At 39.5% G+C, this 18,194-nt stretch overlaps 1 protein-coding gene across 7 annotated transcripts in view; it reads left to right on the top strand.

The window, feature by feature from the left end:
- Ica1 (islet cell autoantigen 1) overlaps positions 1 to 18,194 on the top strand; it is a 142,877-nt gene that overhangs the window by 33,014 nt on the left and 91,669 nt on the right. For all 7 annotated transcript variants that reach the window (XR_016535538.1, XM_090333162.1, XM_090333163.1 and 4 more), the window contains 2 exons: positions 5,270 to 5,393; positions 10,090 to 10,288. Coding sequence is in view for 6 of the 7 variants with exons in the window: in XM_090333162.1 (XP_090189288.1) it covers positions 5,270 to 5,393; positions 10,090 to 10,288 (323 nt within the window). In the remaining variant the exon portion in view is untranslated. The remainder of the gene's footprint in view (positions 1 to 5,269; positions 5,394 to 10,089; positions 10,289 to 18,194) is intronic.

Genomic DNA, 18,194 nt, shown 5'->3' with positions numbered 1-18,194 from the left:
TTGGGTAAATGCCAAGTAGTGGAATTGCTGGTCATAGGGGAGCTCTATGTTTAGTCTTTCGAGGAACTGCCATACTGCTTTCCATAGTGGTTGAACGAGTTTGCACTCCCACCAACAGTGTAGTAGTGATCCCTCCTGGCCACATCCCCTCCAGCATCTGTTGTTATTAGTTTTCTTGAAACTGGCCATTCTAACTGGAGTGAGGTGGAATCTTAGAGTTATTTTGATTTGCATTTCTTTTATAACCAGAGATGTTGAGCATTTCTTCATGTGTCTATAGGCCATTTTTGTTTCTTCTTCAGAGAAGACTCTCTTTAAGTCTTTGGCCCATCTTTTAATGGGATGGTTGTTTCTTTGGAGATTAGTTTTGGTGTGATTCAATTGTTTGAGCTGTTGATATATTTTAGATATGAGGCCTTTGTCTGTTGTATGGTTGGTGAAGATCTTCTCCCACTCTGTAGGCTTCCTAATTAGTTTACTAGCTATGTCCTTTGCCATACAAAGCTCTGCAGTTTAATGCAGTCCCACTTATCCAGCCTTTCTCTGATTTGTTGTGATTCTTGGTCCTTATTAAGAAAGTTTCTACCTGTGCCAAGGAGGTCTAGTGTATCGCCTATTCCCTCTTGTAAAGTTTTCAGAGTGTCGGCTTTTACCTCCAGGTCTTTGATCCATTTGGAAGGCTTCATGTAGCCAGGAAAGCACTCTATCACTAAGCCATCTTCCCCAAGAAATACCTACTTTTTTTTTTCCTTTTTGATCAGTGTTGGGGCTTGAACTCTGGGCCTAGGCCCTGGCCCTGAGCACTTCATCTCAAGGCTAGAGCTCTACAACTTTGGCCATAGCATCTCTTAACCCATTTTGGTCAACAGTTTGCATTGAGGATTCTTACATCATCTTCAATCAAAGGGGCACTGTATTTGAAAAGTATTCCCACCTCTATCTTTCTTTCTGTTTTTATTTTCATTTCTTGGCAGTTCGAGCCTAAACTCAGGGTCTGGGCACTGTCCCTGAGCTTCTTTTGCTCCAGACTACACTCCATCACTTGAGCCAGATTATTACTTTTGGCTTTTTCTGTTGTGATGCTGAGGAATCAAACCTAAGGCTTCATGAATGCTAGGCAAGCACTCTACCACTAAGCCACATCCCCAGCTCTATTTTTAACTCTTTTCCCTTTTCCTCCTACATCTAAATAAAATTGTCACAATAATTTTAAAAAAGAAACTTTTGAGTATATATATGTATATGTTGTACCTGAATTTTAAACTAATTTATCTCCTGGAACTGATTGAGGGGATGGGTGTGCTTGGCGTGGGGAGAGTGATGGAAGGGGTGACACGGATCAAAGTGCATTGATCTGAGAAATTTGACATGTTGAGTGGAAACCCCTTTGTACAACTACTTAAAGATAATGGAAAGTAATGTAATAATAGAAAACTAGAACAGAAAGCCGGGCATGGTGGCTCATGCCTGTAATCCTAGCTACTTAGGAAGCTGCGATCTAAGGATCAAGGTTCAAAACTAGCCCAGGCACAAAAGGACCAGAGACTCTTATCTCCAATCAACCACTAGAAAATGGGAAGTGGGGCTTGGCTCAAGGGTATGGTGGTCACCTTGAGCTGAAGGGCTCAGGGACAGTGTCCAGGCTGAGTTCAAGCCCCATGACAAAAAAAAAAAAAAAGACATATAAAGCCACCAGCACAACGATGTTCAATGTAGCACTATTTACCATAACAAAGATATGGAACCAGCCCATATGCCCCTCAACAAGATGTGGTATTTATACACAATGGAATTTTATGCTTCTGTCAGAAAGAATGACATCACCCCATTTATAAGGAAATGGAAAGACTTGGAAAAATTATATTGAGTGAAGTAAGCCAGACTCAAAGGAACATAGGCTCAATGGTTTCTCTTATTTGTCATAATTAGTATAAACCTTGGACTCTTCTAGCAGAGGTTTACAATAGGACAAAACCTAGATACATAAGGCCATATAGGATGACGCTAAATGAAAGGACCTCCAGGATATGGAAACAAAAGCCATATAATGTGTAATTGTTGTTTTTAATGTGCTATTTATTTCTCATCTCTTTCGTTGTCTCTTGGTTATCTCATATTGTTACAGTATCTACCTTATTATGTGGTCTATTGTATATATGTTTGTTTATTTGAAATAGGATAGGGAAGGGGGAAAACAAGATGAGGGGAGGGGATGGGAGAGGGAAATTGGAACAAAATCATGAGAAGGGGTAGCAATGTTTGTGAAGTAATGCACCTTCTATCTGGCGAATATAATGTAACCTTTCTATTAGTTACAATTTCAAAAATCTTAAAAAAAACTAGAACAGAAAAAGCAAAGTTCTTTCCCCCACTCTCTGTGGGTTTATCCATTAATCAGAGTTAGTACTTAAAATGAAATCTATTTGCCACCCACATATAGCCATCAGGTATATGAAATGACCAAAATTTACATTAAAGTGCTTCAATCTATTCAGATTTGTTTAGGAGAGAATATATCTTACCAAATTTGTAATCCCTCAGGTACCACTTCCTGGACTTATGCTAGATGTGTTCCTTTTTGTTGGACTTGAGGCTTTAAGGTTTAAAAGGTGACAGGAGTCTTATGCACTTAGAAGCAAAAATAGGAAATTGCTCTCCATATGGTAAGAGTCATTGTAGAATTGGATGAGTCAAGTATTAGTCAGTGGAGAAAATGAATGGAAGGTATTGCAAACCAAGCTAACTTGTAATTATAGAAGTTTTCTAAGCTAGATAGAACCATGGCATAAGTTTCAAATATGCATTTAAAATGAACTATAGTAGGTAAAGATAATAAGGCAAAAATATAGTTAATACAATTCCACAAGCACTAAAATAGTGTCATGGATTTAAGACTAGGCTCAGCCTGAGGAATATAAAATTTAGTTGAGGAACTGGTCCTGGAAGGCTGAGTCCTGTGAAGATAGATGCATGCCCATTCATGCCCACTTTAACCATAGCAAACCCTAACACAGTTGCCCAGATGGTGCTGCTGTGCCATGAAACTACTCCACAAAAGAAGGAGCCTTGAGCAGGCCTTTGATTTGAGAACTTGATTTTTGAAAGAAGAAATTGGAAGGAGGAGTATCATGTGTCTATCAGGGGAAATGGATTCTGAAATCCTCTTTTCCACAGGTCCAACCAGGGGACTGCTGAGAATGAACTATAATTACAAATTAATTAAGAACCAGTAGTGAGTTTAGCTGTCACCTTTGCATTGCTAGTTCCTTTCTCCCTCCCTCCCTCCTTCCCTCCTTCCCTCCCTCCCTCCTTCCTTCTCTTCCCTTCCCTTCCCTTTCCCCTTCTCTCCTTTCTTTTCCCCTCCCTCCCTTCCTCCCTCCTTCCTCCCTTTCTTTCTTTCTTTCCTTTTCTTTCCTTTTCTTTCTTCCTTTTCTTTTCTTTTCTTTCTTCCTTTTGTTCTTGCTTTGTTTTCTTCTTGCTTTCTCTATTTTTGTGCCAGTCCTAGACTTGACCTCAGACCTTCATGCTTAGATTTTTCACTATCCCACTTGAGACCACATTCCCAGTTCCAGCGTTTGATGTTTAGTTGCAGATACGAGTCTTGAGAATTTATCTGCCTCACCTAGCTTGTAATTGTTATCCTCAGATCTCAGCCTCCTAAATAGCCAGAATTATAGATGTGAGCCACTGGTCTATAACTGTCATTGTTCTATAACTGTTGCTGGAGAGATTGTGTATTCTAAATGAAATCTTAAATGGCTCATGAAAACAGATAAAAATCCTGGTAGTATTTTGAAAATGCTTATAGAGCCAGGCACTGGTAGCTCACCCCTGGAATCCTAGCTACTTAGGAGGCTGAGATCTGAGGATCAAGGTTCAAAGCCAGCCAGTACACTAAAAAGTCTGTGAGATTCTTATCTCTAACCATCAGAAAACCAGAAGTGGTGCTGTGGTTCAAGTGGTAGAATGCTAGCCTTGAGCTGAAGATCTCAAGGCCCAGAGTTCAAGCCTCATGACTGACAAAAATAAGAAAAGAAAGAAAGACAAAGAAAAAGAAAATAAGTATAGAGATATATGATATATAAAATTAGCTAGGCATGGTGGCTCAGGAGTTGGAGGCAGGAGGTTCTCAAGTTCAAGGCCAGCCTTAGCTACTTGTCTCAAATAGCTGAGGGCTTAGGCTATAGTTTAGTAGGAGAGTACAATTCTGCAACTTATATTTAGTGCCAAATCAATTTTTAGAAATCATTTTCTTAAGCAATAGTCCCACCTTTACTTCCCTTTAAGAATAAGGATAAGCCAGGCATTGTGGCCATGTCTTTAATTCTACCTACTTAGGAGGCTGAGTTTTGAGGATCATGATTCAAAGCCAGCCCAGGCACTAAAAAGTTCATGAGACTCTTATCTCCAGTTAATCACCAGAAAACCAGAAGTGTTGCTGTGGCTCCAGTGGTAGCGTGGTAGCCTTGAGGTGAGAACTCAGAGATAGCACCCAGGCCCAGAGTTCAAACTGACGAAGAAGAAGAAGAAGAAGAAGAAGAAGAAGAAGAAGAAGAAGAAGAAGAAGAAGAAGAAGAAGAAGAAGAAGAAGAAGAAGGAGGAGGAGGAGGAGGAGGAGGAAAAGGAGGAGGAGGAGGAGGAGGAGGAGGAGGAGGAGGAAGAACAGATTAGGCATAATAAATTCTGCTTTAATATACCAACTCTGTATTTTAAAATCTCGCAAACTGGCCAACCTTATGACCAAGCCATCATCAATCCCCACCCCTACCTCCATCTAAAACCCAGGGTCACATGTAAGATATTTGAGTTGCTTTACATTTGAGCAGAATGTAACTCAGAAAGAGATCAAAAAGTCAGGGAGAGAGAAGATAATAGCAGCACCACATTCTAGGCAACCACAAAAGATTCCCACCATCAGACTTGACAAACCCAGCTCCTTTATTTCAGCTCAGAGCAGCACATTATGGGCTCGCTTTTCAGTACAGAGGTCATTTTCTGGTTCTGATTACAGGGCACCAACTCACTGACAGATGTATTCAAGTGAATTTGATCTCTCCTATTGTAAATGGAAGAACAGCATAAAAGTTAAATGGCAGGGGGTGAGGGGTGGAGGGGAGAACTTACCTTGCAGCCTGCCACTTGGATTTAATTTCATCTCATCATTGCCTCTGAAGAGAGGACCTTGTGATTTGTCTCTCTCAGTTTCTTTGTAACGTAAAGAAAAAAAAACTGCATTGTTCACGGCTCCTTTCCCTCTTTTCTTCATCAGTCTTGTCTCAAGAAGAAAATGAACTGGGAAAATTTCTCCGATCCCAAGGCTTCCAAGATAAAACCAGAGCAGGAAAAATGATGCAAGCTGCAGGAAAGGCCCTGTGTTTTTCTTCCCAACAAAGGTGTGTGGTCTTCATTGGGATAATCTGAGACTGGGGATTGGGGGGGGTGAGAAGAGGGAACTACAGAAAATCTGGGACCCCCTTACTCATAAAGGGAAAATCTCACAATCTTTGCAAGGTTTTTGCCTGAGGTGGAAAACCTACTCTGTGCCCAGTTGCTAGTTGGTTTCTACTTAGCTCCAACTTAAATAAAATGTAAGGTGGTTTTCTTTTCCTTCCCTGTTAATTTTTAATTATGTTCTTATTTCTTCTTGTCTACCGGGGCATTACGTATGCCAATCATTGTAAATGCTGCTGTAGGCTTATATCTGACCTTCAAGTTGCTCATAACAACCAGTCTGGTCCCCTTCCAGTAGCTGATTAGAGAAAGAGCCTAATGAGACCAGCTTAAAGGGTTCCCTGGCTTCTCTCTGTGGGCCAATTAACTGCAGAGAGTGTCATTCAGGATGCCCTGGACCAGGATACACTGCCCAGATCCTGGGCCAGCAGCATCCACAGCACGACCTGAGAGCTCCTTAGAAATGCAGAATCTAGGCCCCGCCCCCAGACCTGCTGACTCCAAATCTGCATTTCAACAAAATCTCCATTGATTTTGACATACATGCAAGTTTGAGAAGCTCCAGTACAGAGAAAATGGCCTTTTAAAACACAATCTGAACTTATTTTTTTCATGCTCAATGTTAAATAAGCCCCTTGTGCACAATTATTCTTTGTGCCTGAGAAATGAGAAACTTGTTCTTTCCCCTCTCCCAGTGACTAACAAGTCCAAAAAGTGTCTCATAGTACTAGTCAACAGAACTCATCCTAAATAAAACTGTCGGTGGTTTCCAAAAATGTTTTAGGCTACAGAAATTTCATCTGCTAACTTCTTCCATTAATTTTTCCTGTTTGCTTTCCTTCCTCATGGACCAAGCAGTCCCCTTGGGCATTCCTGTGACAAAGCCTAGGGAAGATGGAGAAGAAAAAAGAATAAGCCAGATCTTCCTTATAACATTTGAACCCTGTCCTTGTGGCAGTGCCAACCATCATTGTTAAGTGAAATTATTTCCAACAGTTAACTACCCTAGTTTTCCAAAGAAGGTACTTGTTTGAAGTCTTAAGTTATGTTTACTTTTCTTGTAAAATTTATATACACTAATTTTTGAAATAGAAAAGCTACTAAGCTTTTACTAATAAGGATGACCTACTTTACAATCTCTGGGTATTTCTCTGTCTCAATGGCCTTTTCCAGCCTTACAGGGATAACCAATTCCTTGAAATATCTGTCAGAGTAAATTCTCTTATGCTACATCATGTAATTATCACTAGTTTTGGTGAGAAAAACTTATCTGTGCATTTACATAAATATTAGTATCTATTTATAGAAAACAAAACCAAATTCCAGATTACTAGAAATGTTGCTTTTATTGGTCATATTGTTAATTACTCTATAGTATGGCTATCTAGTTATATACCTTTATAATTATATATCAAATAATCTTTCAAGGCACAAATGCAGTACCTTAAGTTTATGTAATCTAACTTTTCACTACAAACAAAAACAATGAGAGAAAAGAAAAGGAAACAAAGCCTTTTATGGTGCTCTGTGCCTTAATCCTACCACTGGGGAGGCAGAAGCAGGTGAATTGTGAGTTCAAGGCTGTTCTGGGCTGCAGTCTCACCATCATGTCTCAGAAAGAAAAAAGTTCTAAATCAGTGAAACAAAGCAAATGATGTTTGCAACTATCAGCACTCTACACAAGCAAACTACACTTCACCCATAACTTAATGAGGTGTGGCCAACCTTGCAATTTAGAAGGTAGCCCTCTATATAGTGGCTCTGTTTTCATTACCCCTCAGTTGCTTGCCAGGCACTTGAAATCCCAGCCAGCTCCCCTGAATGCGAAGAAGGTAGGATTTGAATTCTCAAGAGGGACATGATTTAGGGACTACCAAAACACACACACACACACACACACACACACACACACACACACACACACCATCCTACCATAGCATACTTATATTAGTCCTATTGCATGCTGATTATTTACCACACTGATTTTTTAAATCAAATAACACCAGCATCTAAAAAAAAAATTGATGTGTGCATCTTGGATAGCATCTGCATTTCAGTATTCCACTACCTGGGCATGCCATGATATATCTGATCATTTTTTTCCTACTAAAGGAAAAATATCCTTTAAATGGACCTTTAAGTGCTCTAGTAATTATTTCAATTAAAGAACTCTTCATGAATGAGCATGTAAGCCAATCTAGCATTGAAGCTTGAGATTTTCTTGGTTACTGAATTTTCTTGGGTCCACTTAGTCTATTGTACTACAAGTGAGTGGGTTTCATTTTTCTGATTTAGGAGAAGCAAATTACAAAGGGACAAAGCGAGGTGATGGTATGTGCATTTTCTTTTCTATGATTATACTATTGCAACTTCAAAGTTTCTGTCCAATTTTAAAACAATACATGAAATCAAGAATAGTTTATTCACAAGACTCTTTCTGAGCTAAATTCAGAAAATAGACAAAATCAAGGGAAAAGAAATAGCAGTCAAGAAATGAGCAGGATCTTTGAGTAGACATCTGAGAAGTCTTCAGTTATACAAATCTTCACAGCAGTGTTTGTTTAACTGGGTTACTTACAGGCTAGAGGAGAAGTAGGGAAACGGTGAATGAGGGTTGATTTTTTTAAACTGGTTTACAACACCATTTATAACCTCAGAGTGCTACACACAAGGAAGCATTGCAGCCAAAAGCTGACATTGGCTCACTGACACCATTGTGCCAAGCTACATTAGTTTGCATTTAAATGGAAATTTAAATATTCATCTTATTTTTATTTTTTTGCACCTGTCCCCAGCAACTTCTTGGAGAAGAATCTATTTTAAAAGTCTAATTTCACATACATTGCTACTTGAGGTTGAAATATTAAAAACAAAAACAGTATTATTCTACCGCAATAAATATTTTATCAAAATTTTAATTACGTCACATCATTTTTTCTCAATAAATGACATTTTCTATAGACAGTATTATAATAATCTAACATTAATGTTAGAATGCATGTAATCTAACATTAATGTTAGAATGTAATGAATATATATTCATTTCTTCTAGTATCGTGTGTGTGTGTGTGTGTGTATGTGTGTGTGTGTGTGTGTGTGTGTGTGTGTGTGTGTGTGTGTGTGTGTGTGTGACAGAGCCCAGGCCCAGAGTTCACACCCTGGAACTGGTACAATAAACAAAATAAAATAAGGATTAATCACATAACTTATCTGAAACCATTAACACACTAGATACTGGGTCAGTGTGATTATCTCTCTGTTCGTTTATTTGTCATGGGGCTTGAACTCTGGGCGTGGGCATTGTCCCTGATCTCTCCACTCAAGACTACTACTCTACTGCTTGAGCCACAACTCCACTTCTGTTGATTAGAGATAAGAGCCTCACGGACTTTTCGTGCCTAGTCTGGCTTTGAACCGTGGTCCTCAGATCTCAGCCTCCTGTGTAGCTAGGATTACAAGCATGAGCCACCAGAGCCTGGCTGATTATCTCTCTTTCTAAACCATTTAAAAATGCTTCAGCTCAGGGCTGGGAGTTTGGCCTATTGGTAGCGTGCTTGCCTAGTATGCACTACGACCCAGGTTCAATTCCTTGGTACTACAAACATAGAAAAAAAGCTGGAAGTGGTGCTGTGGCTCAAGTGGTAGAGCTCTGGCCTTGAGAAAAATCCAAGAACAGTGCTCAGGCCCTGAGTTCAAGCCCCACAACTGGCCAAAAAATGCTTCAGCTCATGCCTTAGTTCTATTTAACTATAAAGTTAGCAGCAGATGCCCTGGTCTTTGAAGAGAAATCACAGTAGCCACATGACCATGTCAGTGAAACTGTAATAAAACACACTCCCATCTGTCCTCAAAGGCCCAGGTGTCAGGGGAACAGGAGACAAGGAGTGGCCAAAAGTGAAAATCTAAATGATCATGTCTTGAGTAGCCTTTATTTGACATGGAACTGGTTCCAGTTGCAAAGAAATACTATGCCTACCTAGGCTCTGTGTCACCCCTAGTGACACTGGTGAAGGCATTTCCCAACAGTCCAGCTCAGTAACTGACAATGCCCAATATATCAAGACATGACGGAATCAATACATAGGCAATCACCCTAGCTGACTCATGAATTTCCATACATTTTCATTGTGATTCATCTTAAACAAGATAATTATTTGATAATTATTTATTATTATTTATTTGATTTTCTGGCAGAACTGGAGCTTAGATACAAAGTCTTGTTCTTACTAACCCAGCACACACCGTTTCAACCATTCTACCAGCCTGTTTTGTGTTGGTTATTTTTGAAAAAAGATCTTGTTTTATATCCAAGCCTAATTGGACTGCACTTCTATTTGTGCTTCTCTGAATTGCTTAGGATAACAGGCACACACCACCATACCCAGCCATTGGTCAAGATGGAGTCTCAGAAACTATTTTTTTCTGGACTGGGCTCAGTCTATGATCTCCCAGTTTCCATCATCCTATCTGGCATTAAGACTCAAGCCACCACACCTGGCCATTTATCAGATTTTGATGCAGTATCTTCTATGTTCAAATACTGTTTTAGATTCATGATTTTCAGATGAACAAAAAAATGAAGGCTTCAGATTTCCAGTTGGCTTAATTTCTGGCTTGTGGTTTTCTCCTTTTGTCCAGGTTGGCCTTGCGAAATCCTTTGTGTCGATTTCACCAAGAAGTGGAGACTTTTCGGCATCGGGCCATCTCAGATACTTGGCTGACAGTGAACCGGATGGAGCAGTGCCGGACAGAATACAGAGGGGCTTTATTATGGATGAAGGATGTGTCTCAGGAGCTTGATCCAGACCTCTACAAGCAAATGGAGAAGTTCAGGAAGGTAGGAGATTTTATGAGGGTTACCAAAAGAGGTACCTGTTGGAAGGTAATGAGGTGTGATTGGAATCCCTCTAGAAGACATAGCTGTAAAGTACCAAGGATGCAATTAATCATCACTGACATCTTTGTATGCGACAGAATACCAACTAATGTGAAATATGATTCTCTAAGGATAAGACAAGAGACAGCTGGAAATTGCTGGGATTTAGTAACTGGTTTTAATTGAAGTCAGATTTGCACTTTTTGTAAGCTTGTCAATTCTAAATGCCTTTTTATAATAACTAAAAAAAACAGGTAGATCAAATGAATCTGGAAGATGAGAACATACTATAAGGAAATATTTTCTAATTTGCTAGTGTATATAAAACTAATAAAACCATTATGCTCCTTTGTTTTGTGCTGCATTCTGAAGCCATAGGACTTAGTTATATGATTAGCAAATGTACCTTGTCTTTATCTCCTGTCAACCAACCTCTTATCAGAAATTTCTCTGAGGAAAACAAGTAGTCAAAGAAATGGGTATCCTGTGAAATTTCCCAGTAAAAACTGCTATGCAGTGGAGAGAGAATCTGTATTTGTTAAATTGTCTTGTGTCAGTAAAGCTGTTTGTTAGAAGCTATTTCCTGCCACTGGGGGGCAGTGGTATACTGAGTATTTATAAAAACATTGCACAATTTTTGTGTATAGTCTCGGTAGTCCTTTGTTTGGTTTACAGGATATGTTTCAGGTTGTAAAAGAAGAAAAATCAGCCAAATATTAGGCTTGATATAATATTGCATCAACTGTTCTACTCATTTCATCTGATCTATTCAAATTAGAGATATGGCTTGAAATTCCCAGGTTTCTTTTTAGGTCCATACATCATCATGGAATTTAAGCAATGGGAAATCTCCCAGTGTGGGGGAGGTCAAATGTGTAGGATTGAAGAGTAGGGAACATCTATTGCTTAACAGAATGATAGGTCATTGCTTAACAGAACGATCTTCTTGACATAGATATGTATGGATATAAATTCCTCTGAAAGGCAAAGCTTCTCGTCATTGCATATCCTTCCCCATGAAAGGAATCAGCATCTAGTTTCTCTTCTGATTATAGATGTCTTTCATTTATCGACTTTTCTGGAAAGTCAGAAATGAAAAGTCTCCTTGACAACGTGTAGTAAATCTCACTTAGAGATCTTAGAAAATCAAGGCTTCACGATAGCAAATAAAAATGTCAAGGCTTGGTAGCTAGATGCCGGTGAGCCCCAAATCACTTTGGTTTTCTGAATTTCTAATTATGCCAGTAACTTGCTTTGTCTTTAATATTTTTATTTAGAGGATGTGAGGAGTGGACAAGGAAAGAAAAGAGATTTTCTTCAGGCCATGGTGATGCTTACCACTCATTAATTTTCACAGATATCAACACACAGATTATCTACTATAGGTGAGAAAAATGATACCCATGATAGTTTACTAGCCAAAGGTCAGACAAGGAAATGAAAATTCAGAATCCTGGAAAATATACAGTTGTTTTTTTCCTCCTAACTAACAAAAACAACATAAGAAGGAAATTTAAGAGCATACTTAAGATCAACAAAAGGGCTTTTCTAGTAATATTTCCCATGATTTATTTCTTCAATCAACAATTATTGTGCCTCTCATACATGACAAATAATAAAAGTAACCATACAATTTTCTTTGGAAGGCAGAAGTATTTTATTTAGAATTGTATTTATTTCATTTTGTTTGGGCCAGGGGAGGGTGTTGCTAACTGGGTAAAGATGAAAAAAAACCAGGTCCTTTGTCTTTTGGTTTGAATGTTGAAACATTTCCTACCATTTAGTCTCATCAATAGGTTGATTCTGGAAAAAAAAAAATTTGATTTTGAGAAAAAGTCCTTTTCTATGCTAAAGTAGCTGGATTGTAGGCTGAGCATGATGTGATTAGAATTTAGAAAAAAAACTTTTTTTTAAGATGTTGATCTTCAAGCATGTACCTGATTAGGGTGTGTCTGATGAGGACCAAGGACCATGTGAGAGCCGTTAACACTGGGATCATGCCAGTGCCTGGCCCTGAGTTGACGCTCACAAGTCTGATGGCAAAGTTCTTGGCACTGAGTCTGGAGAGGCAGGCCCATCTTTTCTCAAACCTCTCAGCATTCCCAGCATATGCTGGGGACTTTATGACATTCCAGGAATTGACATATGTCTTTGCACTGGTAGGCAGTTGCATTATTAATTTGTGACAGGCTGATCTCTTTGTAAGGATGTTCAGTTGGGAAGTTTATAACATGGAATTTAACTCCAAATGAACTTCAGTGTCTTGTCACAGTGAGCAGAGTCTCCATTTATCTCTCAGGAATGTGTTACCTGCATGTGTTTCTGAGTCATCTGAGAGCATGGCCCAACTGTAGTGGCTGTGCAGGTGTCAGTGCAAATGCAGGAGTTTGTCTCCTCAGTACCAGTTCCTATTTCCACGTTTCAACTGCTGAACCCTGAACTATGAACTTGGCTGCCTTCACATATTCTAGATGAGACTAGAATTCTGACTCTTATTTCATGATTGTACCCATTCATTGATGCACTCACGAATGACAGAAGTTAGGCTATGGACTAGGCATCAGCCAGATGAATATATAAAATAAGCAAATCCATGTGTGTCTCATTTGATCATTTGGAACAGAGCAAAGAAGCACAAGATAGTTTGAGGAACACTTGTGTAAAGTAGAACAGAAATACTGAAGAAGTGCTTTGGAGGAATTGGTGTCCGAACAAGAGGTGATGGATGAGTGGGAAGGACCTGGGTATAAAAGGAATGGAAGCAACAGAGCAGAGTTTCTGAGTAAGCAGACAACTTAGAAAAAGACATCCAGTGAAAACAAATAGAGCACAAAGATAGAGAGAAGGGTGTGGGAAAGTGGGGTGCCCACACCCCTGAAAGAGTGAAGCAGAGCCAGAGTAAAAAGGATATCTACCAAGGATGAGAGGGGCAGGGAAGTACATTGGGAAGGGGAGAATTGTGATAGCTCAGATTTTAATGTGAAGAAGAGATTAGGAGCTAGGCCTCAAGGCAGGGAGAGTCCCTGGAATGCTTTTGAACAAACCCAGACAAATCATGGCTTGACTGTGCCAGGAGGAGGAAAGTAGACCAGAGAGAAACACACTGTTCTGACCTCTGCCAGACACACTCTATAGACCACCACTTTAATTACAGAGTTCCTCATTATTTTTGGATATAAGCAGAAAGAGCATAAATTAATAAATAGCAAGTTCAAGTGTATTTTCACCTCCAACCAAGGCTGTGTTCACATGCCAAGAAACCTTTTAAATAGCACACAGTGAGCAGAACTGAAATGATGAATGAAAAACTTAAAACCAAACAAAGCAAATGATCTGTTTTCTTCCTGGCACTCTTTGAAGTACATAAGCTGAAAACAGAGGGCTCGGAATCAACATTAAGAAACTGTAAGTGTCTATATGAGGGGTTCGAAGCTCAAAAGGAGGAAGAAGTTTGATTCCAGCCTTACTAGTTATCTGTTCCTTGTCAACATGGCCATGAGGAATGAGATTCCTGGGGAATATGGCCACATGAATATTTCTCCCAAAACAGAGAGTAAGCAACAGTAAGTGAATTTACATGAGCAGCAGGACTAGATGGCTGGATGCTCTCTTCTGGCTTCTCCCGACAGTGTGATTCACCCCTGGACCACGAGGTATTTTACGAGCAAAGTTACAACATGTGATATATGTGCCCTTTGAAGGCCGAGTAAAAGGGTGTGATTTAAAAATAGAAGTCAGTTTCTCGTAGCAGGTTACATCAGCTGAAGTTGTGAGCTCCAGCAGAGCCTTTGCAGCCCAATGCCCTTGAGAGAGTCCTCCTGTGGTCAATTAAGTGTCTTGTTTTTCTTGAAAGTCAGAAATGGATGGTGGGTAATTATTCTAAATGGGATAAAAGCTGTGCTAGGTGTAAGGAAATAGTTCTGAATCCTCTAAAGAGATAGTATGGAAATGTATACATGGGTATTTGTGGGAGTCAGAGTGTTCACGGACAAGGACAGGAGAGCCAATGTTTTCATGAGGCCATTTATTAAAAGGTTTAATGAAGACCTACAGCATTTATCTAGAACCGCGGCTCCAAAGGATATCTAAAAAGTAGTATAGGAAATATGAGTGATACATGCTGTTATTCACAGGCTTGTATAGATGTTCAAATAATGTTAGATTTTGGACCTTTAATCTACTAGTCATACCATCAAAGGATATGTAACCAAGAGCAGGTTTATTAATAAATGTTGGCTGCTTACTACGTAGAACCTCATGAAGGCCGGCAGTTATTGGGGTCCCTATTGCCAGTTATAAATGCATAGATGTCTATGATCTTGGTCAGAGACGGGTAAATAGCAGTATTGATACTAGAGGGATTTTCCCCCTTCTAAACAAAGACTTGGGTTAATTAATTTGACAGTTTCATTAATTACTGCTGAAATCATTGGTCTTTGTCAAAGGTCAGGTTCTTTTAGCAATTGAGGGCAGGTCCCATGGGAGTTGGAGGTGCCAAGTGACTTTGGAGCGTCACTGCTTGACTGTCTCTCTGGACTGTGACAAAAGCCTGGCCTTAATGCCTGGTTCATCAGCTCCCTGGCTGAAACAAGTCTCTGCTTCAGTGCCAAGGAAGATCTGGATCCCTCCCCCCTCCCAAGTTGAATGGGGAACCTTTCAAATTCCACTGGAATTATGTATAAGCAGAACCTTAGTTCCCAGGGTTCTCTCTGCTCCAGTCAATTGTAGAAGGGGGAGGGACTTGACCCATCATCTTGTCTGCCTTTTCTAGTTCTCTAGTTCCATACACTGGGTTGAGTTCTTTTGTGAGGTGAAAATTTTATACATTTAATACTTCCGCCTATCTGTTTGGTAATTCTCCATATTCATCAGTTGGTTTTTGATATGTGCTTGTTTGTTTTGGTTTGAGTTGGTTGTTTAACTTGGGCACTTGTTATTTGTGGTCCACACAGATGGAATCTAGCTGCCAAAATGCCATAGGAAAAGCCTGCCATTTTCACATGGCACAACTCAGAAGGGAACAAATAATTATACCCTTGCTCTCAATTCTGAATTTGATGAGATGAGGCCTTTGGGGCTTTGTGTGTCTTTATTGATTTTTCTCCCACAGAACTTGGTAAATGGCAAACAGTAGATTCAGGGCTAAACCAAGACCATTTGGAATAACATGCACGAAGCAGATAACTGTTTCAGAGCTGGTGGCTGGCTGGCTGCCACTTCTGACTGGAATAGAAATATTAAAGATGGAACACATGATCTTAGAATCTTGTGTTCCATCCTCAAAATGTCTAAAAACTCCACTGTAATATTTTCATAAACTAAAAGTCATCATGGGCTATCTTCAACTATAGTATTTATTAGTCTTATTATTGTTTTCTCTAAATTATTAAGCTCTAAAATGTTTTTATGTAATAACCTATTTCAAGTAAGTCCTGGTCTTGCTAAGTCTCTCCACTTTTATGACCATCGCTGTTAATTTTAGATGCTTGAAAAAGAATATTTCATTTATAATCCTTGCATAGAGGAGTCTTTAATCCTCACAAGATGATAATCTTATCTCTGATGCAAATATTAATACTTTTGAAAGGGTCAGCAACGTATGGCCTACAGGCTAGCCAGCCTGTGCCATTTATTATTTACAGGCCATAACTGTTTCATAACATCAGTGCATCACTGAGTAATTACAACAGAGGCTACAGGACCCACAGTGCCAGAAAGGCTCTCTGCTCCTTTACAGAAAGCACTTTGATGGCTGCTGCTCTGTAGTCATCTCTAGTGCATGTGGATGCTAAGAATTTGATTATTTTTAAATTGTTATGTATGGAGAAAAAGCACATAATAGCTAGATACTGATGGCTCACACCTACAAACCTAGCTACTCAAGAGGCTGAGATCTGATGATCATGGTCAAAGCCAGCCTGGCAGGAAAGTCCATGAAACTCTTATCACCTTTTAGCCAACAAAAGAGATGGGAGTAGAACTGTGGCTCAAGTGATAGAGCACTAGCTTTGAGTTCAAGTCCCAGGACTGGCACACACACACGCACACACACACCATAATTTTACCATTCTAACCATATTAAAACGTGGTTTAGCCAGTTAAATAGTGCTGAGTATTTCCACATTGTGTGTAATGGATCTCCAGAACATTTTCATATTAAAAAAAATAACCAAAAACCAAAAACAGAACTCAGCTGGGTACTGGTGGCTCAGGCTTACAATCCTAGTTTCTCAGGAAGCTGAGATCTGAGGAATGCAGTTCCCATGTCAGCCAGAGGAGAAAAGTCATGTGTCTCATTCCTCCAACAACTACTCAGAAAAACCTGGAAGTGGTACCATTTCTCATGTGATAGAGTACAAAGAGGCTCACAGACAGCACTCAGGCCCTGAGTTCATCCCCAGGGCTGGCAAAAACAAAAAACAAAACACACCAGAACTCTATGTCCATTAAAAAGAAAATTTTCATTCTTCCTACAGTCCCTCGTAACCATCCTCCTACTTTTTTTGTCTTTGAATTAGGCTAAATATTTAGATCTAAGTGGAATCATACAGTGTATGTCTTCTTATACCTGCCTTACTTCAAGTAGTTTAATAATGACAACATTCATATATGGGATGGGGTTATTTTTCTTTTTTAAGATTGGATGAATTGTCATTACAGGTATAGACCATGCTTGTTTTATCCACCATTCTCCTTTAATGGATATTTGATTTGATTCCATATTTTAACCTTTTTGAATAATGCTGCTGTGAACATGGGTGTGCAAATCTGAAACCCCACTTTTAATTCATTTGAACAGATACCCAAAGATCTGTGGATCATGTGGCAGTACCATTTAAAATATTTTCACTGTATTGTTGAAGTTAAGTAGTTGTGCCTTTGGAGCTGGGAGTGTGGCCTAGTGGTAGAGCGCTTGCCTAGCATGTACAAAGCTCTAGGTTCAATTCCTCAGTACCACATACACCAGCCTTGAGAAAGCTTAAGGATGGTGCCCAGGTCTTGAATTCAAGACAGGGAGGAGGAGGAGGAGAAAGAGGAGGAGAAAAAGGAAGAGGAAGAGGAGGAGGAAGAGGAGGACCAGGAAGAGGAGGACCAGGAGGAGGAAGACCAAGAGGAGGAGAAGGAGGAGGAGAAGGAGGAGGAGGAGAAAGTTGGCATGCTCCTTGACTTTCCTTTTTAAGTATACTCATATCTTTAAACAAATAAATTCATTCAAATATAGAAATGTGCCCAATTTTAAGCAATGTTTAAGAACAGTAGAATGCTCCTTACTTTTGTAATTCTGTGATGCGGGTGCATGTTTGAATAATATTAGAAAATAGGAATGGATCGCACTGGGAAGGTGACTAATTAGCATCTGCCTCTCTTAGTTTAGACTCTAAATCAATCGTTACATTCTGCTTAACCAAAATCAGATGAAGCAGAAGTCAATCTCTACAGCAAGGACCTTAAGACAGTGTAAGATTCAAATAACACTGGCCCCAGTTTTATTGCATACTTGGTTATAAAACTTTCAGTTGTATTTGATACTAACCCCTTACTCACAAAGAAAAAAAAACATGTAAGAATACGGGATAAAACTTTAATTCAATGGACTCATACAATTAGGATTGTGCTGAAGCCCTTGGGAAGTTTTCCCCTGAGTAAACATTGAGTACAGACACATACATCTCTTTCACAAACATTCTCAGTGAAGAAACCAGTGGAGGCAGGAGTAGAATGCCATCTCATTTTCCTTAATCTTCATTGGACTGCCTGCTATGTCTCATCATACACAGTGGAAGGGAGAAATGAACAATGCCATGGAAAGCATGACTGGACAAAAGAAGAATATTCTAGATTGGTGTGAAAATATAAATTGAGAAAG

This window comes from Megascapheus bottae, chromosome 5 (genome assembly GCF_031878675.1).
Source record: "Megascapheus bottae isolate mThoBot1 chromosome 5, mThoBot2.hap1, whole genome shotgun sequence".
Taxonomy (NCBI): domain Eukaryota; kingdom Metazoa; phylum Chordata; class Mammalia; order Rodentia; family Geomyidae; genus Megascapheus; species Megascapheus bottae.
This window is presented reverse-complemented; position numbering and strand designations above follow the sequence as displayed.